The sequence below is a fragment of the Phyllobates terribilis genome, unplaced genomic scaffold, assembly GCF_046119375.1.
Source record: "Phyllobates terribilis strain yellow unplaced genomic scaffold, ASM4611937v1 Scaffold_3__8_contigs__length_932513732, whole genome shotgun sequence".
NCBI lineage: Eukaryota > Metazoa > Chordata > Amphibia > Anura > Dendrobatidae > Phyllobates > Phyllobates terribilis.
Genome location: NW_027362763.1, coordinates 66,556,300 through 66,584,127, shown reverse-complemented (window position 1 = coordinate 66,584,127; position 27,828 = coordinate 66,556,300). Strand labels below are relative to the sequence as shown.

At 41.4% G+C, this 27,828-nt stretch overlaps 1 protein-coding gene across 3 annotated transcripts in view; it reads left to right on the top strand.

Annotated features, from left to right (window-relative positions):
• The first annotated feature begins 2,216 nt into the window (after positions 1-2,216).
• LOC141258813 (cytochrome P450 2K1-like) overlaps positions 2,217-27,828 on the top strand; it is a 312,341-nt gene continuing 286,729 nt past the window's right edge. Inside the window, exons 1-3 of one of the 3 annotated variants that reach the window (XM_073673963.1) lie at positions 2,217-2,527; positions 2,754-2,950; positions 21,960-22,122. In XM_073673963.1, the coding sequence (XP_073530064.1) occupies positions 2,771-2,950; positions 21,960-22,122 (343 nt within the window). In that variant the 5' untranslated portion in view covers positions 2,217-2,527; positions 2,754-2,770. The remainder of the gene's footprint in view (positions 2,528-2,753; positions 2,951-21,959; positions 22,123-27,828) is intronic. The other 2 variants (XM_073673962.1, XM_073673961.1) reach the window with 2 other exon arrangements.

The window sequence follows — 27,828 nt, the reverse complement described above, 5'->3', positions numbered from 1 at the left end:
GGGATCAAGAAATCCAGAACCACACCATATCACCCCCAAGGGGACCCTCAACCTGAGAGATTCAATCGTACCCTTCTGAACATGTTAGGCACTTTGGATCCAAGGAAGAAGGGACACTGGAGTAGGCATGTGAGCCAGTTGGTTCATGCCTACAATTGCTCCACGAATGAGTAAATTGGATACTCTCCTTATTTCCTCATGTTTGGAAGAAAAGCCTGACTACCAGTGGATATTAGTTTTGGGACATCCATTGACCGTTCTAATGGGAAGACCTACTTAAAATTTGTGTCCCAGCTAAAAGAAGATTTGAAAAAAGCTTACAGATTGGCAGAGCAAGCCTCTGGTCGGTCAGGGAAGCACAATAAGACTCGCTACGACTGTAGGGTTCGGGAACAAGTTTTACTGCCTGGAGATAGAGTCCTTATCCAACTTCTGGGCCTTCCTGGGAAGCACAAGCTTGCTGATCGGTGGTGTCCTGACCCTTATGTGATGATGGAGAAGTTGCCCGGTGTCCCGGCCTACAGAGTGAAGCCCGAGAAAGGGGACCGAGCTGTCAAAACCTATCATCGACACCATCTGTTGCCTGTGGGAAAAAACATCCCTTTACCCCCATTGCCAGATCAAGGAGGTAATACAACCCTTCCGTGCAATAGGAGAAGTCGTAGGTGTCAAAAACCACCCCAGCCTGGGGTTGCCTCAGGAGGAAGTGACAGCGAGTCTGGGGATGAATGGGGACCCGACGGTCAATGGAGCTACAGGTGGACCGAGGACCCATGCCCCATGGGCGTGGACCCTGTAAACCAGACTCCTGAAGTAGAAACAAAGAAAAGGGACATTTGTCAGGAGGCGAGTGCACCCTGCCCACAATTGGGGGAAAGTTCAGAAGAGGGACATTTATTGAATGAAGAGATCCACCTGGAGGAGCCCGTTCTTGAGAGACAAGAGTCAGGGGCTGAGGAGGGGGCCCCCTCAGTGCACACTCGTCCCAAACGGGACACTAGGCCACCCATGATGCTGACCTATGATAGAATGGGACATACCACTGAGGTCCCCAGGCTGATAAACCCTAATTCAAAAGTGAAGGTGAAAGTAAAAGTTCAGAGGAAAGAGAGCGAGCAGCTTGCTGTGAAAGACGGAGCGCTGTGGATTTGTATTCCTCTAGGCTGCAGAGTGTTGCTGGCCCCTCTGAGATACCCGCGCTGCTGGAGAGAGCGCGGCCTTGTCACCCTGTGAAGCAAGTGACATCAAGGACTCGGAGAGTTCAGCCTGCACTCCCACCATATAAAGGGCTGAATCCTGCCACCCCCAGCTGGTGTCCAGGGAAACATACAACCATTTGAGACGCACCGTGAGTGCCCTTCTGAGACTTGTGGTTCTACCAGCGCTATTTACAGTGAGTACACTACAACCCAGACTATTGACATTAATATTCATCTAAGTGCACCAACGGTTATAATTTGCACGCCAACATCCGCGGCAACTGGGCCCCAACGTTTGGACTGAGTTAATACAAATAAGGGAAAACCTGCTACGTTATATTTGCAGGGTTGGGGTAGAATTAGATTGTGATATGTATATGACTTTTACAGAGCACCGTTACTAGTATTTTATGTTATTTCTTTAAATCCACCTCATTTCTGCTGCATAGCAATAAACATGTTAAATAGTTTTACTCCTGTTCCGGGTGCGTGTGTACTGAGCTGTGGCAGGGGCTTCCCGAATCAGTCCCTGGCAGAAGATAACAGTCCTTCTGCAGTCCCAGTGAGAGCTCCTATCAAGATTCGGGTGGAGGCACTGCGCCCTAGAGAGGTGAGAGCCCCCATAACACCTAGCGTACCATGGTAGCCCTAAAGGGGTGTTACATACACAATAGATTAAAGTCAGCTGAACACTCCGTTATCCGTGAGATTGACTGAACATCAATGAAAGCCTCTAGAATTTCATTCAACAGATGATTTAGGGGAAGAGAAGAATCCAACAATTTGAACTTAAACACGATGCCCTTTTTGTTTTCTTTAGTGATAAGTGTTCGCCGGAGGTGTCTGACAGCAGTGGAGTCAGGCAGCAATTTATTTTGTCCCCATTGGTTGTTCTGAGCGTTCATGTGTATGGAGAATAACAATCCGCCGAGCATCCAATCAGCCGATAGCTACCATATGTGTATAACCAGCTCCAGCTGTAGGAGAGAGTAGACCACAGATCTGAAACTCCTCTGCAGCATCACCACTTGTCTGTGCTATTCATGGACATGTTGGGTCCTCCAGTCAGTTGGATATAATTTGTAGCTGAACTCTGTTATAGGAAAACTTTGCTCCACAGCACAGCAAATCTCAAAGAAAACAATTTCTTGGCCCGAATATCTGGGCGGGTTGTAAATATCACATTACATTTTCGATGTTATGCAATGTGAATCAGAAGTGCAAAATCACACTGAAGAGCAGGATCCAGTCGTGGACATTTCATTAACAGCGTAAGCATTAATTTGGAAGGGCTGAAAAATAGTACTGAGAAAACAGAAGGATTTCAGGTACGATAAGATAGATTTATAGATATACCATGTAAATGTACTTTAAATGGCAGAAGGAAAGAAAGAAGGAAAGAAAGAAAAAGAAAGAAAGACATGCAATACAAAGACAGATACATAGATAGATGGATTAATAATAGATAGATAGATAGATAGATAGATAGATAGATAGATAGATAATGTTTATAGATGTTAGCACATTTATGTGTTTCTATTTGTCTTTCTACAGAAACCCTTCCTGACATTATGATCCCATCTGATCCCATCACGTTGGTTCTGTCTATTATTTTATGCCTTTTTTTTGTCCTGTTTTTTATTGAACGGAAAAAAATTGCTTATAATTTTCCCCCCGGACCTCGACCGCTACCAATCATTGGAAATCTGCACATACTAGACATGAAGAAGCCATATATCACAATGCATCAGGTAACATTCAGTATATTGACTATTTTATCCTAAAAGGTTATGATTCTGTCACCTGGAAGGAATGGGAACATAATAGGGCCACATATTGCAGATAGCAAATCCGTTAAATATTTATTACTTTAGACTTCCTTCTCACAGTTTGCCTGGCTCTTTTTTTGGCTCATATATTTATAATATAACGCTGGATGTGTTTTTCTGTCCGAAGCCGGTATAGCCTGCTCCTGCGCAGTGTAAAGAAACAAAAGAAAAAGGAGTTGTCAAGTTGAGAGTATAAAACAATACTTTATTAAATATATGAGGTATAATTTCTACAATCAGTACATAAAAAGATAAAATAGGATGTGTGTAAAATGTGAAATACGGAAACATATAAGGCGCCTAGAGCTGGGGCACGTAGCCAAGTAAGTACTAACAGCTAAGTTGGATCAACCGCTGCAGCAAAGAAATAGCCACATATAGGAAACTCTGGTTGATAAATGACCTTGCAGACCAAGTGGTCAATTGTAGTAAGTATATCGTATCACCATAAAGGAGCATAGCCAGTATAGAATCCTAAAGGGCTAGTGTCACAATTGTACATATAATATGAATTCAAGTAAAGCCCGCACCGCTTACCCAGAGATGGACAGGCGCCAAAAGAGTGTCAAAGTAGACGTACCCCGCTGCCAGACGCGCATTTCGCGTGGAGCATTCAGGCTTTCTCAAGGGAAGGTCAGCACGGCTGGAGTCAGAAGGACGCATCCAGCGTTAATACACCGGTAGTCCAGGGAGGAGGATAAGGTTGGAGGAGGAGTGTGGCGCCGGAGTTAGTGCATGTGTATATGTCGATCTATGGCGTCATTTTATTGAAGGCCATTTTGCACGCATAGAGCGGGATAGCACGGTATGCACAGACGCTGACTCTGACGCCATTTTATTAAATTTTTTAACACAGATGATGTGCTGCAGGGGAAATGTGAATAGGAGTGGTATTTTTATATGTATATATGTATTGAACAACAGCACAGGCAAGATGGGAGGCATATACCAGGATAGGGGAACATATAATAGGATCAGGGACCAGGATGGGGGAGCATATAATAGGATGGGGGACCAGGATGGGGGAGCATACAATAGGATTGGGGACCAAGCTGGGGGAGCATATACCAGGATGGGGGAGCATATAATAGGATGGGGTACCATGATGAGGGAGCATGTACCAGTATGGGGTAGCATATAATAAGATGAGGGAGACCAGGCTGGGTGAGCATATATCAGGATGGGGGAGCATATAGTGGGATTGGGGACTAGGATGGGGGAGCATATACCATGATGGAGGAGCATATATTAGGATGGGGAAGCATATACGAGGCTAGCTGAGCATATAATAGGATCGTGGACCAGGATGGGGGAGCATATACCAAGATGGGGGAGCATATACTAGGATGAAGGAGCATATACCAGGATGGGGGAACATAAACCAGGATGAGGGAGCATATAATAGGATGGGGGACCAGGATGGGGGAGTATATAACAAGATGGGTGAGTATATAAAAGGATTGGGGACCAGGATGGGGGAGCATATACCAGGATGGGGGAACATATATCAGGATGGGGGAGCATATAATAGGATGGTAGACCAGGATGGGGGAGCATATACCATGATGGATGAGCATATACCAGGATGGGAGAGCATATAATAGGATGGGGGATACCATCATGGGGGAGCATTTACCAGGATGAAGCAGCATATAAGAGGATGGGGGACCAGGATGGGGGAGCATATAATAGGTTGGGGGACCAGGCAGGGTGAGCACATAAGCAGGCTGGGGGAGCATATACCAGGCTGAGGGACCATATACAAGAATGGGGGATCATATACAAGGATGCTGGAGCATATACCAGGACTAGCTATTGAACCTGTTCTATGCCTGGGTGGCGAGCATTTTAATTGGTACATTTTTCTGCTATGTTAACGGTGAACCTGTCACCAGAAATAACGCTATTAACCTGCAGATATGCAGTTAATCTGTGGATTAACATCATTATTATGCTGTCCAGTGCCTGCACACAGCCAAATGCAGCGGGGAGAATATGAAATTTATTCTTCTCACTAGCATTTGGCTTCAGCCATGGGGGCAGGTGCGCCGCAGGTTCAGTCATTGCTATGAGAATAACAGAACGGCTGCAGTAACTGCGCCCCTGGCCCTGAATGACAGCTGGCCAGTAGAGCCAGTGTCAGTCAATACCATGGGTGCAGTTACAGCAGCCACTCTGTATTCTGAGAGCAATGACTGAACCCGTGACACCCCCCACCCTCATGACTGAAGCCAAATGCTGACGGGAAGAATAAAGTTAATATTCTCCCTGTTGCATTCGGCTGCGTGCAGGTGGCGGGCAGCATAATAACGCTGTAAATCTGCAGATTAACCAGACATCTCCAGGATAACAGTGTTATTTCTGGTGACAGGTTCCCTTTAATTTTGTAGTACAATACTTCAATAAAATGGCGCTGGATTCAGAGCATGTGCATACTGCGCTACTCGGTGCCATTTTTTTAAGACATTGTGTCTGCGAATTCTCATATAAAATATGCTTTTTATTTTGCCCTTAACAATCTTTAGTGACTTTTAAGAACCACAAATCACTCATCAAGAAAACGTAGGGCACGTACCGACAATCAGTGTTAGTTCAGTTTGTGACGCAGCTGAATTTCAATCCCCACCTTTGTTCACTTACGTTTTTGTATGCATTTTTAATGCCTTTTTGATGCTTGCCTTTTTGTCTCCCTTTGGTATGTTAGATGAGGTGTGCAAATAGATAAATAGATAGATAGATATCTGTGAGATATAACAGTAGCTTCCATGTATAGTTTATTGTACATGTATTAAGCTAATAAATAAATGAAAAAAATAACTTGGGGTCCCCCTATTTTAAATAACCAGCAAAAGTAAAGCAGATAGCTGTGAGCTGATATTATCAGGTTGGAAAGGTCCAGTGTTATTGGGCAATCCTAAGCCTAAAAATAACAGCCCGCATCTGCTGCAGAATTGGCGCATCACATTAAATGCCCAATTCATGAGCTTGGCCAGGTTCTTCCCGATAGCCCTGGTGCTGTGGCAATTGGGTTAATGGGATTTGGGGTTAATGACAGCTGTGATTTGTCAAAAATCACAGCTGACATCAACCCCTGGTGTTAGTAATGGAGACTTGGTTAGCAGACACTCCCATTACTAACCCAGTAATAAAAAAAAAACCACAAACAGAAAAAAATCCTTTACTTGAGCAAAAGACTACTCCTCACTATCCCTCATTCATCAATTTATTGAAAAAATGTTCCTAAGCAGGTCCGATGTACAGTAGTCCATGTTCCCCGAAACTGACTTTGCATCTGTGAATAGCAGTAAAGTGACCACTATTCACAGGCACCGGCGACAATGATGACTGCTGATGTCAGTACCTGGCTCGTGTGAATAGCAGGAACGTTACTGCTATTTACAGACACCGGAGTCAGATTCGGGGTTCATTTCTTCAATAAATTGGTGAACGAACGACTGTCTTTTGTTTTTATTTCTGCCTTCTTCTGTTTTTCCCATTTCTGGACTACAATTTGGTTGATTACAGCATGGGATTTTTTTTTTTCAATAAATTGGTGAACGAGGCAAAGTGAAGGGAGTCTTTATTAAAATAAACTATTTTTTGTGTTTGAGGGTTTTTTTTTATCACTGGGTTAGCAATGGGGGTGTCTGATAGAAAGCTCTTCATTACTATCCCCAGGGCATGATGCCAGATGTGATATTTGGCAAATCACAGCTGTCCTCAACCCCAACTACCATTATACCTGATTGACACTGCTCCAGGACAATCGGGAAGAGCCGTACAAAATGCCAGAATTGGCACATCTAATGTGATGCACCACTTCTGGTGTGGCTGAGGGCTGGTTTTATTAGGCTGGGAAGGGGCTAATATCCATGGACCTTCCCAGCCTGATAATATTAGGATGCAGCTGTGTGCTTTACCTTTGCTGTTTATCAAAAATAGGAGAACCCCGCGTCATTTTTTTCACTTCTTTATTTATTAAACATTAGCTTAGCACATGTACAGTAAAATACACACACAACACTATTTATATTTCTCACTGTTATCTATCTGTCCCATATCTATCTATCTATTTAGAAAAGAAAAAAAAGAAGCAACACTAGCAGACAACATAAAATCAATATGGGTGCAAAATCATTCAGGCAATTACCAAACCTCCAGATAGCTAAAAAAAAATTAAAGCAGCACTCCATCAAGAATTTAGGGGAAAAAAAGTGTGATTTAATTGCCCATTGGGGCTCAGCAACATTTCGGTTTATGTTGAGAATCTTTCTCAAGCAGTGTACAAGTGATAAAGCAAGGTCTTTATAGGTACATCCATCCATTGTACATCAGTACAGATATTAAAGTGCATAACAGTAGTTCATTTCTAGTTTAAGAATGAATACAGTCATTATTATTTAAATAATTTAATCAACAAAGTGCAGATAGTGAATACATCATATCCATATTTCTACAGAGTGCTAAGAATGTTAATTGACAATCATGTGACAGGTGATTTTAGTGTGAAGCAGGACTCTCCCCATCAAGCATATCATATGAAGCCCCTATTTCGGTGTCTAACTCTTCCATAAGCGCATGTCAGTAATCTAATCAGGAAGATGCTGTGACCGCAGGCGTTCTGAGCGAAAAAAAGTCACCCACGTCATTTTTAGTAAGGTCATTCCCATAGCACATGTCTGTATATGTGCATATCAGATGAAAGAAAAAAAAACAAAGAATCCACTCATTCACCGGGGCATGGTCAGATCATCATCATATTAAAGAATACAGTCTATGTAATTTTACATCACTGGCTTGCCCATAATGGCATTGAAGTCTCAATATCAGACAATTTGTGTCCAATGAGAATAATAGCATATTAACACCGCAATGTTTTATAAAAGGGACAATAACCTGGAGTATGGAAAAATTTATATCAATCCATAATTGGTTAAACCGCAGATCTGATCTATTAGCCTGATCAGTAAGTCTTTAAGCAAAACACCCTATTAGCTGGGGTTGGTATGGCCAAGACAATTGAATAAAGGAGAAATATGGATCCTGTTAGGGGCACAACATTCAACCCCAATCAAATATAGATTAAAGGCTGATTTCCCAAACTTTCCTTTCCAGTTTTCACAATGTCCCATATAGACTGTAAAATGGATTATTACTTAGGAAGACCATAGAAGTTTCTTTTTTATTAAAAGCAAAAGAAAAAAAAATTATAAAGGCATTTTATTATGTTTTTCAAATTTTTATGCAGCAAGAAAGGGGGTGAGTCACGCTTCAATTGAATATTCATTGTTGCAAGTGATCTAGAGAACAAGGGGAAAAAAACAATAATTAAAATCAAATAAATACATTATCAAAAAAGAAATCTAAAATACACGAAAGCAAAAAAAGAATAGGGATCATAAAGAAAGGAGGACAAGACATTATTTCTAAATTGCCAGATTAATCTTAATTTCCACATTCAGCCCATTAGGGCGTAGAATATTCAACCTATGGATCCACTGTAATTCTTTAGTTTTAAGCAATTATATTCTGTGTTCACACTATTAGAAGTTTGACAGCCTTTTTTCTGACCATGTGTCCCTTCCATTCAGTCACAGGTGGTTTTAACTAGCTCTACCAGCCCATACATTGTAGGTTAAAAGCCCAAGCAGAGACATATTGTTCATACTGGCTTACAGCCAAAGAGTCGCATATCCAGTGGCAGCGTAGCGTAGTTTCCCATCATACGAAGGTGACCTTGTCGTGGTTGATGGGCACACATAAATTGGCCAAATTATGCGCAAAAAAACTTCATTTTTCAAAGTGACATTAGTCTAGATACAATATTTCTTATATATTCATGTATGGAGTGCCGAAGTTCTTTTTGCAATTGAGAATACTCTTTTCTCCAGGATGGTACATATGTCAGACATCCAGGTCAACTCCTGAGGTCTTATGTGTGGAGTCTGACCTGAATATCGACGGTCTTGTTGAAGCTAGTACTCCACAACTGCTCTCTTCTGCTCACAAATCCTTTGCAACATGTGGAGGGTAGAGTTCCAACGTGTCGGGACATCACACACCAGTTGGTGTGCCGGAAGCTGCAAACGCTACTGCAACACAGCAAGGGCGGCGGAAGCTGTAGCCGACTTGCGAAAATGAGCTGACAGGCGGAGTACTTTGACGAGCAGATCTGGCAACTCGGGGTATGATTTAAGGAACCGCTGAACCATGGGGTTAAGCACATGAGCCAGGCATGGCATGTGCGTGATCTCGCCTCACCTCAGAGCCGCCACCAGGTTACGGCCATTGTCACACACGACCATGCCTGGATGTAGGTTCAGCGGTCTCAGCCACAGATCTGCCTGCTCTTTCATAGCTGTCCACAACTCACTAGCAGTGTGAGGTTTATCACCTAAGCTTGTGAGTTTCAGCACAGCCTGTTGCCACTTGGCTGAAGCAGTACTGCAGTGCTTCCAGCTTGTAACTGATGTGGTGATATCTGAGATGGAGGATGAACATGAGGAGGAGGATGATGTACAGGAGCTGTACACTGTAGGGGCAACTCTGACTGACAAAGGGCCCGCAATCCTCGGTGTGGGGAGGATATGCTCCGTCCCATGTCCGACTGGGTCCCGGCTTCCACTATGTTTACCGAGTGTGACGTCAGGGAGATGTACCGTCCCTGGCCACAAGCACTTGTCCATGTGTCCGTTGTCAGGTGGACTCTCCCAGTAACTGCGTTGTTGAGGGCACGGCAGATGTTTTGGGACACGTGTTTGTGTAGTGCGGGGATTGCACACCGGGCAAAATAGTATCAGCTGGGGACCGAGTACCGAGGGACAGCCACCGCCATAAGATTGCGGAAGGATTCCGTCTCCACCAGCCTAAAAGGTAGCATTTCCAACGCAAGCAGTTGTGAAATGTGCGACTTTAGGACTGTGGCCTGTGGTGCGTTGGCTGCGAATTTGCGCTTTCATTCAAAGGTCTCGGATATGGACAATTGAACGCTGCCGTGGGACGTGGACGTTGACGTTGATGCTGTTTCTTGAGAAACTGCCATAACAAGTGAAGACTGAGAGGAGGGAGCATCTTTGCATGCAGTATGGACAGGGGATTGCCTTGCACGCACAAGAGGGGGTTCTCTTGCACCACAACAGCGGAAGAAGCACCCTTGACACCCGCTGACACTGGTTGTGGACCCTGGGGTTCGCCCCACAAAGTCGGGTGCTTTGCTGACATGTGCCTGATCATGCTGGTGGTGGTCAGGCTGGTAGTTTTGTCACACCTGCTGATGCTGGCCTGGCAGGTGGTACAAATGGCCTTTTTGGGGTTATGAGCAGAGTCTTTAAAAAAATTAAAGACTGTGGAAGACCTACCGGTTGTACTGGCAACGTCCCTCATGTTGATGTTACGGGGAACGGTTGCCCACCTTCTGTCTGCGGCCACCACACTGCTTCTTCCTGCCTGTTGGGTACTCTGCCTCCCTCCGCCTGTGTGCTGCTGGCCTCGCTCTGCTTGTCCTCCTGCCACGTTGGGTCAGTTACTAGATCATCCACCACCTCCTCCACTTCCGCTTCCGCACCTCCTCCTCCTCAATTCGTGGCAATTGAGTCTTGTCATCATCCACCTCTTGTGACAAATTGCCAGCATCGCCTTCCTGTGGCCGTGGCTGTTCAAATATTTGGGCATCGCTACATGGGATCTCCTCTTCCACCACTTCAAGTGGAGCAGGCGAGGGGCACAAATATGGAAATGGACCAGTGAACAGCTCTTCAGAGTGTCCAAGTGTGGGATCAGTTGCTGTCTTACGAAACTAGGCATGGTGGGAGGAAGGAGTATCAGAGTGAGGAGGAGTATGCAGTCGAGACTCACGGCTACTAACACTTGACCATGTGGAAGACAGACCGGAGGTGGTGGTGCCCACGTGAGTGGAAGTATTATATGCTATCAAATTAATAGCCTGTTCATACTGATCAGTTCGGAATAGTGGTGCTGTTGTGTGCTTCCCTAGTAATTCGGTCAAGAACTGGGAGCGAGAAGATGTGGCTGTTGGCTGTGGCACTTTTCACCTTGGCCACGGCCCCTGTCCTCTGCAAGCACCATCACCAGAACGTCCAGTTCTACGTCCCTTGCCACGCGCCTTGCCCATTGTAAATTACTTATAATAGTTTACAATCGCACTATCAATGAAAAAAGGGTAATAAAAGGAGATTAGAACCATGGAAGAGGAAAACCACAGTTCTAGTTATCTGGCCTACAACAGAATCTTTTAAACAGATATATTTGTGTCTGAACAGTCAGCGAGACACTCAAAATGTTTTTTTTATGAAAAAAAGGCAAAAAAGTGGATAATACAGAGATTTGAACCATGGTACTGCAAAACCACAGTTCTAGCTATTTGGCCTACACCAGAATCCTTTAAACAGATATATTTGTGTCTGAACAGTCAGCGAGACACTCAAAATGTTTCTTTTTTATGGAAAAAAGGCAAAAAAGTAGATAATACAGAGATTTGAACTGTGGAACTGCAAAACCATAGTTCTAGTTATCTGGCCTACACAAGAATCTTTTAAACAGATATATTTGTGTCTGAACAGTCAGCGAGACACTTAAAATGTTTTTTTTTAATGCAAAAATGTGGATTACACCCAGATTTGAACTGTGGAAGAGGAAAACCACAGTTCTAGCTATCTGGCCTACACCAGAATCTTTTAAACAGATATATTTTTGTCTGAACAGTCAGCGAGAGACTCAAAATGTTTATCTTTTATGGAAAAAAGGCAAAAAAGTGGATAATACAGAGATTTTAACCGTGGAACTGCAAAGCCACAGTTCTAGTTATCTGGCCTACACCAGAATCTTTTAAACATATATATTTGTGTCTGAACAGTAAGCGAGACACTCAAAACGCTTTTTTTTATGGAAAAAAGGCAAAAGAGTTGATAATACAGAGATTTGAACTGTGGAACAGCAAAACGACAGTTCTAGTTCTCTGGCTTACACGACAATCTTTTAAACAGATATATTTGTGTCTGAACAGTCAGCGAGACACTCAAAATGTTTTTTTTTATGCAAAAAGGTGGTTTACACCCAGATTTGAACCGTGAAAGAGGAAACCACAGTTCTTGTTATCTGGCCTACACCAGAATCTTTTAAACAGATATATTTGTGTCAGCGAGACACTCAAACTGTTTTTTTTTATGGAAAAAAGGCAAAAGAGTGGATAATACAGTGATTTGAACCGTGGAACTGCAAAACGACAGTTCTAGTTCTCTGGCTGACACCAGAATCTTTTAAACAGATATATTTGTGTCTGAACAGTCAGCGAGAGACTCAAAATGTTTTTTTTTTATGCAAAAGGTGGTTTACACCCAGATTTGAACCGTGGAAGAGGAAAACCACAGTTCTAGTTATCTGGTGTACACCAGAATCTTTTACACAGATATATTTTTGTCTGAACAGTCAGCGAGACACTCAAAATGTTTTTTTTTTATGCAAAAAGGTGGAATACACCCAAATTTGAACCATGGGAGAGGAAACCACAGTTCTAGTTATCTGGCCTACACCAGAATATTTTAAACAGATATATTTGTGTCTGAACAGTCAGCGAGACACTCAAAATGTTTTTTTATGCAAAAAGGTGTATAATACAGAGATTTGAACTGTGGAACTGCAAAACCACAGTTATAATTATCTGACCTACAACAGAATCTTTTAAACAGATATCTATGTGTCTGAACAGTCAGCGAGACAGTCAAAATGTTTTTTTATGGAAAAAAGGCAAAAAAGAGGATAATACAGAGATTTGAACCATGGAACTGAAAAAACCACAGTTCTAGTTATATGGCCTACACCAAACTCTTTTAAACAGAAATATTTTTGTCTGAACAGTCAGCGAGACACTCAAAATGTTTTTGTTATGGAAAAAAGGCAAAAAAGTGGATAAAACAGAGATTTGAACCGTGGAACTGCTAAACCACAGTTCTTGTTCTCTGCCCTACACCAGACTCTTTTAAACAGATACATTTGTGTCTGAACAGTCAGCGAGACACTCAAATATTTTTTTTTATGCAAAAGGGTGGAATACACACAGATTTGAACCGTGGAAAAGGAAAACCTCAATTCTAGTTATCTGGCCTACACCAGACTCTTTTAAACAGATATATTTTTGTCTGAACAGTCAGCGAGACACTGAAAAGGTTTTTTTATGGATAAAAGACAAAAAAGTGGATAATACAGAGATTTGAACCATGGAACTGCAAAACCACAATTCTAGTTATCTGGCCTACACCAGACTCTTTTAATCAGATATATTTGTGTCGGAACAGTCAGCGAGAGACTCAAAATGTTTATTTTTTATGGAGAAAAGGCAAAAAAGTGGATAATACAGAGATTTGAACTGTGGAACTGCATAACCACAGTTCCAGCTATCTTACCTACACCAGACTCTTTTAAACAGATATATTTGTGTCTGAACAGTCAGCGAGACACTCAAAAAAAATTTTTCTATGCAATAAGGTGGATTACACCCAGATTTAAACCGTGGAAGAGGAAACCACAGTTCTAGTTATCTGGCCTACACCAAAATCTTTTAAGCAGATATTTTTGTGTCTGAACAGTCAGGGAGACACTCAAAATGTTTTTTTTATGCAAAAAGGTGTATAATTCAGAGATTTGAACTGTGGAACTGAAAGACAACAGTTCTAGTTATCTGGCCTACACCAGAATCTTTTACACAGATATATTTTTATCTGAACAGTCAGCGAGACATTAAATTTCTTTTTTTATGCAAAAGGGTGGATTACACCCAGATTTGAACCGTGGAAGAGGAAACCACATTTCTAGTTATCTGGCCTACACCAGAATCTTTTAAACAGATATTTTTGTGTCTGAAGAGTCAGCGAGACACTCAAAATGTTTTTTTTAAGCAAAAAAGGAAAAAAAAAGTGGAAAATACAGAGATTTGAACCATGGAACTGCCAAACCACATTTCTTGTTATCTTACCTACACCAGATTCCTTTAAACAGATATACTTGTGTCTGAACAGTCAGCGAGACACCCAAAATGTTTTTTTTATGCAAAAAGGTGTATAATACAGAGTTTTGAACTCTGGAACTGCTAAACCACAGTTCTACTTCTCTGGTCTACACTAGACTCTTTAAATAGATATATTTGTGTCTGAACAGTCAGCGAGACACTGAAATATTTTTTTTATGCAAAAGGGTGGATTACACCCAGATTTGAACCGTGGAAGAGGAAACCACAGTACTAGTTATCTGGCCTACACCAGAATCTTTTAAACTCACATATTTGTGTCTGAACAGTCAGCAAGACACTCAAAATGTTTTTTTTATGCAAAAAAAGGTAAAAAAGTGGATAATACAGAGATTTGATCTGCGGAACTGCAAAACCAGAGTTCTAGTTATCTGGCCTACACCAGAATCTTTTAAACATATATATTTGTGTCTGAACAGTCAGCGAGACACTCAAAATGTTTTTTTTTATGGAAAAAAGGCAAAAAAGTGGATAATACAGAGATTTGAATCATGGAACTCCAAAACCACAGTTCTAGTTCTCTGGCCTACACCAGACTCTTTTAAACAGATATATTTTTGTCTGAACAGTCAGCGAGACGCTCAATATGTTTTTTTTTTATGCAAAAGGGTGGTTTACACCCAGATTTGAACCGTGGAAGAGGAAACCACAGTTCTAGATATCTGGCCTACACCAGAATCTTTTAAACAGATATATTTGTGTCTGAACAGTCAGCGAGACACACAAAATGTTTTTTTTATGGAAAAAAGGCAAAAAAGTGGATAATACAAAGATTTGAACCGTGGAACTGCAAAGCCACAGTTCTACAAATCTAGCCTACACCAGACTCTTTTAAACAGATATATTTGTGTCTGAACAGTCAGCGAGACACTCAAAATGTTTTTTTTTTTTATGCAAAAAGGTGGTTTACACCCAGATTTGAACCGTGGAAGAGGAAAACCACAGTTCTAGTTATCTGGCCTACACCAGAATCTTTTAAACAGATATATTTGTGTCTGAACAGTCAGCGAGACACACAAAATGTTTTTTTTATGGAAAAAAGGCAAAAAAGTGGATAATACAAAGATTTGAACCGTGGAACTGCAAAGCCACAGTTCTACAAATCTAGCCTACACCAGACTCTTTTAAACAGATATATTTGTGTCTGAACAGTCAGCGAGACACTCAAAATGTTTTTTTTTTTTTATGCAAAAAGGTGGTTTACACCCAGATTTGAACCGTGGAAGAGGAAACCACAGTTCTTTTTATCTGGCCTACACCAGAATATTTTAAACAGATATATTTGTGTCTGAACAGTCAGTGAGACACTCAAAATGTTTTTTTATGCAAAATGGTGTATAATACAGAGATTTGAACTGTGGAACTGCAAAACCACAATTCTAGTTATCTGGCCAACACCAGACTCTTTTAAACAGATATATTTGTGTCTGAAAAGTCAGCGAGTCACTCAAAATGTTTTTTTATGCAAAAAAGTGTATAATACAGAGATTTGAATTTTGGAACTGGAAAACCACAGTTCTAGTTATCTGGCCTACACCAGAATCTTTTAAACAGATATAATTGTGTCTGAACAGTCAGCGAGACACTGAAACTGTTTTTTTTTTATGGAAAATAGGCAAAAGAGTGGATAATACAGAGATTTGAACCGTGGAACTGCAAAACGACAGTTCTAGTTCTCTGGCTTACACCAGAATATTTTAAACAGATATATTTGTGTCTGAACAATCAGCGAGACACTCAAAATGTTTTTTTTTTTATGCAAAAAGGTGGTTTACACCCAGATTTGAACCGTGGAAGAGGAAAACCACAGTTCTTCGTATCTGGTCTACACCAGAATCTTTTACACAGATATATTTTTGTCTGATCAGTCAGCGAGACACTCAAAATGTTTTTTTTTCATGCAAAAAGGTGGATTACACCCAGATTTGAACCATGAAAGAGAAAACCACAGTTCTAGTTATCTGGCCTACACCAGAATATTTTAAACAGATATATTTGTGTCTGAACAGTCAGCGAGACACTCAAAATGTTTTTTTATGCAATAAGGTGTATAATACAAAGATTTGAACTGTGGAACTGCAAAACCACAGTTATACTTATCTGGCCTACACCAGAATCTTTTAAACAGATATATTTGTGTCTGAACAATCAGCGAGACACTCAAAATGTTTTTTTTTTATGCAAAAAGGTGGTTTACACCCAGATTTGAACCGTGGAAGAGGTAAACCACAGTTCTAGTTATCTGGTCTACACCAGAATCTTTTACACAGATATATTTTTGTCTGATCAGTCAGCGAGACACTCAAAATGTTTTTTTTTTATGCAAAAAGGTGGATTACACCCAGATTTGAACCATGGAAGAGAAAACCACAGTTCTAGTTATCTGGCCTACACCAGAATATTTTAAACAGATATATTTGTGTCTGAACAGTCAGCGAGACACTCAAAATGTTTTTTTATGCAATAAGGTGTATAATACAGAGATTTGAACTGTTGAACTGCAAACCACAGTTATACTTATCTGGCCTACACCAGAATCTTTTAAACAGATATCTATGTGTCTGAACAGTCAGCGAGACACTCAAAATGTTTTTTTATGGAAAAAAGGCAAAAAAGTGGATAATACCGAGATCTGAACCATGGAACTGCAAAACCACAGTTCTAGTTATATGGCCTACACCAGACTCTTTTAAACAGAAATATTTTTGTCTGAACAGTCAGCGAGACACTCAAAATGTTTTTGTTATGGAAAAAAGGCAAAAAAGTGAAGAAAACAGAGATTTGAACCGTGGAACTGCTAAACCACAGTTCTAGTTCTCTGGCCTACACCAGACTCTTTTAAATAGATATATTTGTGTCTGAACAGTCAGCGAGACAGTCAAATATTTTTTTTTATGCAAAAGGGTGGATTACACCCAGATTTGAGCCATGGAAGAGGAAACCACAGTTCTAGTTATCTGGCCTACATCAGAATCTTATAAACAGATATTTTTGTGTCTGAACAGTCAGAAAGACACTCAAAATGTTTTTTTTATGCAAAAAAGGTAAAAAAGTGGATAATACAGAGATTTGATCTGTGGAACTGCAAAACCAGAGTTCTAGTTATCTGGCCTACACCAGAATCTTTTAAACATATATATTTGTGCCTGAACAGTCAACGAGACACTCAAAATGTTTTTTTAAGGAGAAAAGGCAAAAAAGTGGATAATACAGAGATTTGAGCCATGAAACTGCAAAACCACAGTTCTAATTATCTGCCCTACACGAGACTCTTTTAAACAGATATATTTGTGTCTGAACAGTCAGCGAGACACACAAAATATTAGTTTTTTTTTATGGAAAAAAGGCAAAGAAGTGGATAATACAGAGATTTGAACCATGGAACTGCAAAACCACAGTTCTAGTTCTCTGGCCTACACCAGACTCTTTTAAACAGATATATTTGTGTCTGAACAGTCAGCGAGACGCTCAAAATGTTTTTTTTTTGTGCAAAAGGGTGGATTACACCCAGATTTGAACCGTGGAAGAGGAAAACCACAGTTCTAGTTCTCTGGCCTACACCAGACTCTTTTAAACAGATATATTTGTGTCTGTACAGTCAACGAGACACTCAAAATGTCTTTTTTTTATGGAAAAAAGGCAAAAAAAGTGGTAATACAGAGATTTGAACCGTGGAACTTCAAAACCACAGTTCTAGTTATGTGGCCTACACCAGACTCTTTTAAACAGATAAATTTTTGTCTGAACAGTCAGCGAGACACTCGAAATGTCATTTTTACACAAAAAAGGCAAAAAAGTGGATAATACAGAGATTTGAACTATTGAACTGCAAAACCACAGTTCTAGTTATCTGGCCTACAACAGAATCTTTTAAACAGATAAATTTGTGTCTGAACAGTCAGCGCGACACTCAAAATGTTTTTTTAAATGGAAAAAAGGCAAAAAAGTGGATAATACAGAGATTTGAACCGTGTAACTGCAAAGTGACAGTTCTAGTACTCTGGCCTACACTAGTCTCTTTTAAACAGATATATTTGTGTCTGAACAGTCAGCGAGACACTCAAATATTTTTTTTTATGAAAAAGGGTGGATTACACCCAGATTTGAACCGTGGAAGAGGAAACCACAGTTCTAGTTATCTGGCCTACATCAAAATCTTATAAACAGATATATTTGTGTCTGAACAGTCAGCAAGACACTCAAAATGTTTTTTTTATGCAAAAAAGGTAAAAAAGCAGACAATACAGAGATTTGATCTGTGGAACTGCAAAACCAGTGTTCTAGTTATCTGGCCTACACCAGAATCTTTTAAACATATATATTTGTGCCTGAACAGTCAGCGAGACACTCAAAATGTTTTTTTATGGAACAAAGGCAAAAAAGTGGATAATACAGAGATTTGAGCAATGAAACTGCAAAACCACTGTTTTAATTATCTGGCCTACACGAGACTCTTTTAAACAGATATATTTGTGTCTGAACAGTCAGCGAGACACTCAAAATATTAGTTTTGTTTTATGGAAAAAAGGCAAAAAAGTGGATAATACAGAGATTTGAACCATGGAACTGCAAAACCACAGTTCTAGTTATCTGGCCTACACTAGTCTCTTTTAAACAGATATATTTGTGTCTGAACAGTCAGCGGGACGCTCAAAATGTTTTTTTTTTATGCAAAAGTGTGGATTACACCAAGATTTGAACCGTGGAAGAGGAAACCACAGTTCTAGATATCTGGCCTATACCAGAATCTTTTAAACAGATATATTTGTGTCTGAACAGTCAGCGAGACACTCAAAATGTTTTTTTTTATGCAACAAAGGCAAAAAAGTGGATAATACAGAGATTTGAACTGTGGAACTGCAAAGCCACAGTTCCAGTTATCTGGCCTACACCAGAATCTTTTAAACAGATATATTTGTGTCTGAACAGTCAGCGAGACACTCTAAATGTTTTTTTAAATGGAAAAAAGGCAAAAAAGTGGATAATACAGAGATTTGAACCGTGTAACTGCAAAATGACAGTTCTAGTTCTCTGGCCTACACCAGAATCTTTTAAACGGATATATTTGTGTCTGAACAGTCAGCGAGACACTGAAACATTTTTTTTTATGCAAAAAGGTGGATTACACCCAGATTTGTACTATGGAACTGCAAAACCACAGTTCTAGTTATCTGGCCTACACCAGAATCTTTTAAACAGATATATTTGTGTCTGAACAGTTAGTGAGACACTTAAAAAAAAATTTTTATGCAAAAAGGTGGATTACACCCAGATTTGAACCGCGGTAGAGGAAAACCACAGTTCTAGTTATCTGGCTACACCAGAATCTTTTAAACAGATATATTTGTGTCTGAACAGTCAGCGAGACACTCAAAATGTTTTTTTTTATACAAAGATTTGAACCGTGGAACTGCAAAGCCACAGTTCTAGTAATCTGGCCTACACCAGACTCTTTTAAACAGATATATTTGTGTCTGAACACTTACAGACACACTCAATTTTTTTTTGGGGGGGGGGATACCTAAAGGTAAATAAGACGGGTATTTATACAGTCTGACAGAGGAAAAAAATAAAAAAAGAGGATTTAGATGAAAAAAAAAGGAATTTTCCTGGCCCCTGAGACCAGGGGCTAAGTCTAGCAATTTGAAAAGCAGCACACAGGACTGTAATGCAGTGTTTGTTGGTATAACCACTGCGTCTCCTATTCAGCCTGCCTGCCTGATATCTAGGATGGATATTAGTCATGAGAAGGATTGTTTGTTTGATTTTGCAGGCTTTAGAGACCCTACACTACCTATTTCGCTGTATAAATCTCTCCCTAGCTCAGCAGCACTCTTCCTACACCATCTGATCCGGAGCGACTGTGTTCAAGATGGCGGTGCCCGGTTTTAAATACTCGAGGTGACGCTGTGCGGCCAGCCAATCACTGTAATGCCCACAACCAACATGGCTGCGGCATTAAAGTGACTGGCTGGCAATCCCTGCATGTTCATTGGCTCTGTAAAGAGTGTGAAACATGCAGGGCAGAGACCCGAGCTCCCGCCCGAGTAACCCGGAAATGCTCGGTGCTCGCCGAACATCCCGAGTAGTGAGATGCTCTGGCGAGTACCGAACAGTGGCGAGCATGCTCGCTCAACACTAATAACAACCTGCCCTCAACCAACCTGTCAATGACAGTTGTTCACTCACTTTTAATGATCCAACATCTGAACGTACGAGTATGTCTTTGATTTTTCTAGCTCGTTTATAGGAGAACAGGGGTGGATTCCCATATTATTCTATTCCTTGTAAACACCTAACCAACATTGGCCAGGATTTCTTAATGATATCAGCAGCATTCTTGCTTTCCTCACATTGGGTTGTTACCATTGGAATTCTTTTAAGAATTTTTCTTTATTGGACCCATCACAAAGGAGACTTTTTAGTTCCAAAGAGTCGATTTTTACTTCTCACTTCTCCAGTAACTTTTTCTGATTCCTTTGCAAAATTGTTTTTGTCATATCTTTATAACAAGATTTAATAGTCTATTTTTCGCTGACTATTCTTTTTGTTCATAAAACTAACAATATGGTAATGACATCATCTTTTTTGGAAAATGACTCTCATATTTGAGTATATTATTTCTGTCCGGTGGCTTTGTATTAGTATTAGATAATTTTCTGAATGAGACAGTGACAATAAATTTACTTTGGTTCAATTTGAAACTGAGGATCAATTTTTGGATGTGTTTGTTATGTATAGAGCTGGTAAACTTTTGACCGCACTGTATACAAAGCCAACGGACAGAAATAATATACTCAAATATAATAGTCATCAATCATCCAAAAAAGCTGATAGAGTTATTATTATACTGTCAGTTTTTACGAACAAAAAAATAGTTGGTGAGAAAGAGACTATTAAATCTTGTTATAAAGATATGAGAAAAAAAAAATTGTAAAGGAATTACTAAAAAAAGTAACTGGAGAAGTAAAAGTCGACTCTTTGGAATGAAAAACTCTCCTTTGTGTTGGGTCCAATAAAAATAAAATTCTTAAAAGAATTCCAATGGTAACCTATTGCGAGGAAAGCAGCAAGGTGTTTATTAGGTGCAATAAGTGTTTATTAGGAATAGAATAGTATGGGAATTCACTCCTGTTCTCCTACAAACGTGCTAGAAATATCAAAGATATACTAGCACGTTCAGATGGTGGACCACTAAAAGTGAGTAAACAGCTGTCTTTGACAGGTCGGTTGAGGACAGGTTGTTATCCTTGCCTCAACTACATCAATTGTGTAAATATGCTTAAGGGAAATTGATTTTCGTGTCCTATTACGAATTACATTTTTAATATTAATCTCTATATAACATGCGATTCTGAATATGTAATTTATTTATTACAAAGTCCATGTAACCTGTGGTATGTGGGGGAGACCACATGGGATCTAAAAACCAGATTAAACCATCATAGATAAACTATTAGGAAGAAAAAAACTTGATCTACCAGTCCCAAAACATTTTATAGATTGTGGTCAAAGTGAAAAGAATTATTGACCTTGTGCCGACCCTGAGGAGAGGACGCGACAGAATTTTTAACTTCTTAAAACTAAGTAATTACAGTGGATCCATAGGTTGAATACTCTACGCCCTAATGGGCTGAATGTGGACTTTAAGAAAAACTTGGCAATTTAGAAATTATGTCTTGTCCTCCTTTCTTTTATGATCCTTATTTGTTTTTTCCTATTGTGTATTATTTCCTATTGAGTATTGACAGCAAGAGGTTAAAGTTTATTAAGATAAAATCAGAAAACTTCTAGATGAAATTTTTCTCTACAATTAGAATATGTTCACCATAAAAAAAACAGGCAAAATATCATTAAGACATTCACTGAAAAAATACTAATTTAACTTTTCAGCTATCTAAGAAGTATGGACCCGTGTACACCTTACAATTAGGAGTAGAGAAAGTTGTTGTCATCTGTGGGTACGAGGCTGTAAAAGACGCCCTGGTCAATCACGCAGATGAATTTTCAGGAAGAGCTAAAGTGGCATTGCTTGAAGAAATGTACAAAGGACACGGTAAATTTCATCAAATTACAACTGTGTGGGGGATGGACTGATTTTGCTTTACTAGTAAATTTCCTTTTTAAAAAGGTTGTCTGGTCTGAAAATCTTCAACTAAAATTGTGGGTCCCTAAATTCAAGTTGATCACATGTGGGCACCAGATCTATCCTCCAAGATCAGCTTGCGATAGCAACAATATGCTAGAACTGCCAGTCTCGATTCTGAAATGATAACATTAACTCGTACTTTACATTTTTAAACTGTCCTATTTGGGAATATAACAAAGAACTGATTACACAATAATACAATGTAAAATTAGAGCTCGGCGAAATGGGCATGAAACTGGCAAAAGTCCCAACATTTTTGGGCAAATTTGTGTTCACAAAAAAATTGCAACTTTTCATAGCTTTTTCTGCCAGAATTGTGTCCCAAGATTAGATGAACAAAATAAGCTTACTCCTAAACAGTTTGAAAAAAAGGTCATAAAGTGATCAGGACCCGTGGATGTTTAGGTTCGTTGGGTTCGGCTGCACTAGAGATAAAAGTTTGATTCAGTATACAAACTAGACCCCAAACCAAGTACAAGTCAATGGGAACCCGAACTTCAGTGTGTTAAAATGGCTGTAAATTGGTCATAGGAAGGGCTAGGGGGCTGCAAAAGGAAGCTAAATGGGTTAAGAGCAGGACAAATTTGGATAGGTAAATTACTTAAAATAACATAGAATAAAAAAAAAAATTGCTATCTTTGACCAGGTGGCGGAGGTCCAAATGGAGGAGGAAGTTGAGGAGGAGGTGGAGGTGAAGTGTAGGTGGAAGAGGTGTAGGAGGAGGAAGTATCTAATATTGTTTTTGTTTTGTTTTTATTGAGGCAGCAGGGTGCAAAAGCATTTTGGGCGGCTTCTAGGCAGTATGTCGGCTGCTACTGGCCACAACACCGGCAAACTGATCACACCAAAGCCAGTTCAAAGGAGTTCCCTGACAATACATGTGTGGTTTGCACACTGTGCCATCACAGACTGAAGTGACGCATAAATGTTCTTAACCTGAGCACCACCTGCATGACGAGGCATCTGAATGCAAAGCGTGAGCTGCAGTGGAGTACACATCTGAAAAACAAGGAAAGATCTAAACCTCCTCATGCTCCCCCTTTTGCTGTGGTCTCAACCTCTTCCTCCCCCTCCTGAACAACAGGGCCACCTGGGTCCCCACAAAGAGAGCATGTGACAGAACCACCACTAGCAGTTTCACCGAGCATCTCCACACCATCACTTTGAAGTGTTTAGCTGTTCATGCCACAAAGACTGGATCCCATATTCTACATGTGGTCTAACAAGTGACTTCTAAAGGGCTAAGAATATGTTGGGATCATGGGAACTACAGTACATGGTTCCCAGCCGCCACTACTTTTCCAGGAGGACCATTCCTATCCTGCATGAACATGTTGCATACAAAATTAGGTGTGCACTGTGCAACGCCATCAGTCTGCAGTGTAAAGGTCACACAGAACCAAAGATACATGGACCAGTTAGCACAAGTTGGGACATTATATCTCTCTAAATGCCCACTGGGTAAATGTGGCAGCTGTCGTGATGATGATAGAGGCCACCATCACCTTAGCTTGTTGCTGGTACTTTTCTGTGGGAATCAGCTTGGTTCCAACCAGCCTGGAATATTTCCAGTGGTTTGGTATTGGCACCCAGTACAAGGAGTGAATCCATCCACTATTTCCTTCTCATGAATTTTATTTGGTAGACTGAATGGCTGACAAAATACATTCGTTTCTCACAAAGGAGCTGAAGAAACTGAGTGGAAGTAGGTGCAAGTTTCTCGAGCATGTTAGATATCAGAGGGAGAACAGATAGGGCAGCAAACTGACTCAGTGGTTAGCACTGAAGCCTTGCAACGCTGGGGTCCTGGGTTCAAATCCCACCAGGAACAACATCTTCAAGGATTTTGTATGTTTGCCCCGTGCTTGCGTGGGTTTCCCCATCAGTAATAAAGCAGCCATAGAGTGTCCAGGAACCTTCTCACACACTTATCTTAGCCAGGGCTGCTTCTCGGCAGGGTTGGATGGGCCCACCAGAGAATCCTCATGTGGGCCCTGGCTTCTCCATCAGGAGAGTTCATGATAGCGCAAACTTTGCAGCTGCTATGGGGCTCTTGAGTGGGGGAGAAAGGTGGGCCCTCAGAATCAAATCCTCTGGTGGGCCCAATGTTTTTCAGTCTGACACTGCTTCTCAGGGAGAGTAGTATTTCACAACAGCCATATTCTTTAGCTTAGTGAAAGGACTGGCATAGAGGGAAACCGTATCCAGTCCGTCTGTCATTACTCCGCCACCAGGTTCCACCCATTGTCACACATGACCATTTTTGGCTGTATGTTCCGCGGTGAGAGCCATAGATCAGGCTGCTGTGTTTCAGCTTTCAACAACACTGCAGCGGTGGGTGGCTTGTCACTTAAGCCTTAAGTATATTATCTTCAGCAAAGCCTGTTGCCGCTTGGAAAAGGCAGTGTTAGAACCCTCCTGTTTGTTTTTTCCATCTTGTGTTTTGCGGTCACGTGACCATCTGCCTTTATATTCCAGCTCCGCCCTTTTGGCTGTGCTGGACTTCAGTGTTGTTTGACTGTTTTGCTAGCCAGGTGCTTCTGTGCCTATCTCTGTAAGTTCGCTTGGTCCTTCTGGGACCTCTAGTACCTTTTTGTCAGTTTATCTTTTTGCGTTCTGCAACAACTTTCTCTGTTCAGGAGGTGTCCCATTTTTGTTCCAGTCCTTAGTTCTTTTAGGTACCCCTTCCCTTTATGCATTAGGTCTTCGTTCAGACTAGCCGAGGACTAAGGCAGGTCTGTTCGCAAGGAACAGGCACCCCGCTACATCGTAGGGATTCAGCTTAGTCTTACTGTAGGGATAGCTTTCCCCTTTCTTTCCTTAGTACTTGTTGCAGATCATAACAGGCACTGCTGCATTGCTTCCAGTTTGTGACTGATGTGGTCATTTTGGAGAAGAAGGCCGAACTGCAGGAGGAGGTGCAGGAGCTAAACAATGTGATTACATTGAGTTTAAATTGGCGAGTCTCGATATTATACTAAAGAAAGATCCTATTGTGTTTTTCATTTTTTTTTTTTTTTTTTTTTACTTCTCTTCAAATGTGTATTGAAGTTCGTCCTAATTTTTAGCAGCCCTTGAAATTGCTGCATATGCAATAACAGTATAGGAGACCCACTCCTTAATAATGGGAAGGATAATTCAAATAGAATATTAACTGACTTACCTGAAATTTTTTTACGGGTGTGGTATCGCAGTATTAATAGCGTATTACACCGATCCAGCCAGGTATTATTGCCTTATTCTAAGTGCTGCCGGTGTTGCCCAATACATTTTTAATTCCATTCTATTCCCTATCGATAACGCTATCATATGCATTTACGATAGAAACAGGTGCTGCTGCTAGGTGGCATCATCACAAACTACACATGAGTGTTCATTCTGGTTGCATAAATGTCTTCCGCAGTTCATAACTTTATTTTTTTTATTTCTTTGACCTTATATACAAGTCAGTACCCTGGAAAGAATGTTTCTTAACATTTTTTTCATTATAGCTTGTTTATTGTATGTTTTTCTTTTTGTCACTCTGCAAAAGTGGAGTAATACTGAGAATAGGTTTGAACCCTCAACTGCAATACTTTAAATGGAGTGTAATATTTGACACGGTCAAAATAATTGCTGTATTATTAGGGCAGTCATAAGGCATAACGTCTGATGGCCACGGATTCAGGCAGTCACCTATTAGTATGGTATACTAAACACAGGTGGCTGACTTTAAAAGGAGTGAAATATTTGGCATGCTCCACAAAATTTCTGTATTATTACGGCAGTCATATGGATCACGTGCATCTGATCATTGAAAAAGTTCCTCTTTTTCCACAATACCGTAATATGAATAAAACTAAAAAAATCTGTATTCTGAGAGCAAGCAAATGGAGCTGTAAAATGGTGTACACTGACACGCTGCTACAATCTGTTACGCTCGTACCTGGACTTACTGGCGTGAGCGTGATTAGTGATCCCACTGTACCATGAAGCGAGGAGTGCCTGGAGGGGCGTAACTAAGTATCAACCCGATCCGACCAAGGTCGCACGGCGGCTCAGTCGACTCCGTGAAGCAAGGAGGAACCGAGCAGAGGGACCAGGTGCTACTCCAGGTCAGACCCCGGTCACTGCTGTTGACCCACACCGGGGAATGCAGGAGAAGGCAGGTTACACTGGCATAAAGGCAGGTGGGTATTGGCAGGCACGGCTGGTATGCAGTCAGGTGGATACTGGTAAGCACGGCTGGTATGCAGACAGGTGGGTTAGACTGGCAAGCACGGCTAGTATGCAGACAGGTGCGCGCTGGCAAGCACAGCTGGTATGCAGACAGGTGGGCACTGGCAAGCACGGCTGGTATGCAGATAGGTGGGTACTGGCAAGCACGGCTGGAGAGCAGACAGGGAGATACTGGCAAGCACAGCTGGAGTGCAGACAGGGAGGTACTAGCAGGTTGGAGCACAGGCTGGATAGGGTCCAGTACAGACTGGGAGACAGGAACAGAGCAGCAGATGCAGTAGACAAGCAGAGTAAAGCAAAACCGCCGGAGCGGTGAGCAAGCAGAGCGGAGCGAAAACTGCAGGTGTGGTGGGCAAGGCAGAGCAGAGCAAAACCACAGGTGTGGTGGACAAGGCAGAGCAGAGCGAAACTGCAGGTGAGGTGGACAAGGCAGAGCAGAGCGTAATCACAGGTGCGGTGGACAAGGCAGAGCAGAGCGAAACCGCAGGTGCGGTGGACAAGGCAGAGCAGAGCGGAACCGCCGGAGGGGTGGGCAAGGCAGAGCAGAGAGTAGCCGCCGGACCGGTGGGCAAGTAGAGCCGAACAGGGCTGAAGATGCAGGCAGAGAGGACAGGACTCTGTTCACATGGAACAGACTGGAAAATACAGGAAGATGGCTAGAACACAGGAGGTAGATACAGAGGAAGGGAAAAGGGACAAGCAGAACCAGATACACACAAGGTACTTACTATGTAGTAGCGAGTGGACACAAAACTCGCAAACAGAAGTACAGTGACAACGAGTTGGAGTTAGGTGCAGGTTCAGATACTGCAGGAAAAGGGAAGGTACGGACATACAGACAAACAGGTAACAGGCTAGGATACAGTTCAGACAGGAACTGCTACTGCAACGAGATACAAGAACAAGCCTGGGTATACAGCCCCCAGAGTGGCAGAAACAGACTAGAAGTCAGAGATAACAGGCCTGGCATACATCCCCCAGAGTGGCGGAAACAGATGAGAAGTCAGAGATAACAGGTCTGGGTATGCAGCCCCCAGAGTGGCGGAAACAGACTAGAAGTCAGAGGTAACAGGTCTGGGTATGCAGCCCCCAGAGTGGCGGAAACAGACTAGAAATCAGAGATAACACGCCTGGGTATGCAGCCCCCAGGGTGGCAGAAACAGACAAGATACAGGACAGGACCTGGCAATACAGTTGCAAAGACAAACTGAGTGAAGGTGTTTCTCAGGCATCTCCTTCTGGGTGGAGGGGGTTTAAATATCCAGTGACTCACAGCAATATGCTGGGGACACATTAGGAGTGCGCCCACAGCAGCTATAAGAATCAGAAAGTAACCCGGCCGCCGCCCTAAACAATCAGACAGGAGACCTGCACACAGCATGAACTGGAGCAAGG